Source organism: Psammomys obesus, unplaced genomic scaffold, assembly GCF_907164565.1.
Source record: "Psammomys obesus unplaced genomic scaffold, mPsaObe1.curated_primary_1811, whole genome shotgun sequence".
Classification (NCBI taxonomy): Eukaryota; Metazoa; Chordata; class Mammalia; order Rodentia; family Muridae; genus Psammomys; species Psammomys obesus.
Genome location: NW_026594143.1, coordinates 1943486 through 1944497, shown reverse-complemented (window position 1 = coordinate 1944497; position 1012 = coordinate 1943486). Strand labels below are relative to the sequence as shown.

General features: G+C 53.7%; 1 protein-coding gene across 1 annotated transcript in view; it reads right to left on the bottom strand.

Moving 5' to 3' along the window:
• The window catches only part of Tro (trophinin), a 10694-nt gene that overhangs the window by 1815 nt on the left and 7867 nt on the right, over positions 1-1012 (bottom strand). Inside the window, 1 exon segment of the mRNA XM_055617905.1 lies at positions 2-1012. This exon segment is cut by the window's right edge and continues 779 nt beyond it. Within this exon segment, the coding sequence (XP_055473880.1) occupies positions 2-1012 (1011 nt within the window).

The following is a 1012-nucleotide window of genomic DNA, read 5'->3' as shown; positions in this document are numbered from 1 at the left end:
GAGCGCACCAGCAAAGCTGGCACTGGTGCTGATGGCACCACCAAAGCTGGCACTGTTATTGAGCGCACCAGCAAAGCTGGCACTGGTACTGATGGCACCACCAAAGCCAGCGCTACCATTGAGCGCACCACTAAAGCTGGCACTGGTGCTTATGGCACCACCAAAGCTAGGACTGCCATTGAGTATACCACCAAAGCTGGCACTGGTGCTGAGTGAACTGCCAAAGCCAGAACTGGTGCTAATGGCACCACCAAAGCTAGCACTGCTATTGAGTACGCCACCGAAGCTGGCGCTGGTGTTGATGGCACCACCAAAGCTGGCACTGCTATTGAGTGCACCACCAAAGCCAGTACTTATGGCACCACCAAAGCTGGCACTGCTGTTGAGTGTACTGCCAAAGCCAGCACTGGTGCTGATGGCACTACCAAAGCCGGTACTGCTGTTGAGTGTACCGCCAAAGCCAACACTGGTGCGAGAAGAGCCACCAAAGCTCACACTAGTGCTTAGTGTACCGCCAAAGTCAGAACTGGTGCTAGAAGAAGCACCAAAAGAAACACTGGTGCTGAGTGTACCGCCAAAGCCAGTATTGGTGCTAGGAAAACCACCAAAGCAGATACTGGTACTGAGTGTGCCTCCAAAGCCAGCGCCAGAGCAGGGAGAGCTACCAAAGCAGACACTGGTGCTAAGTGTGCCTCCAAAGCCAGTGGTGGTACTAACTGCACCACTGAAGACAGTGCTTGTGGTGGGTGCACTGCCAAAGCTGGTACTTGTGCTGAGTGCACCACTAAAGCTAGCTGTGGTACTGCTAAGTGTGCCTCCAAAGCCACAGCTGGATCCACCAGTGAAACTGGCACTGGTACAAGGTGCACCACCAAAATTAACACTGGCTCCACCACTGAAACTGGTACTGGTGGTGGGAGCACCACCAAAGCTAATACTGGATCCACCACTGAAACTGGTGCTAATGCTGGGAGCACCACCAAAGCTAATGCTGGCTGTGCTGCTGAAGCTA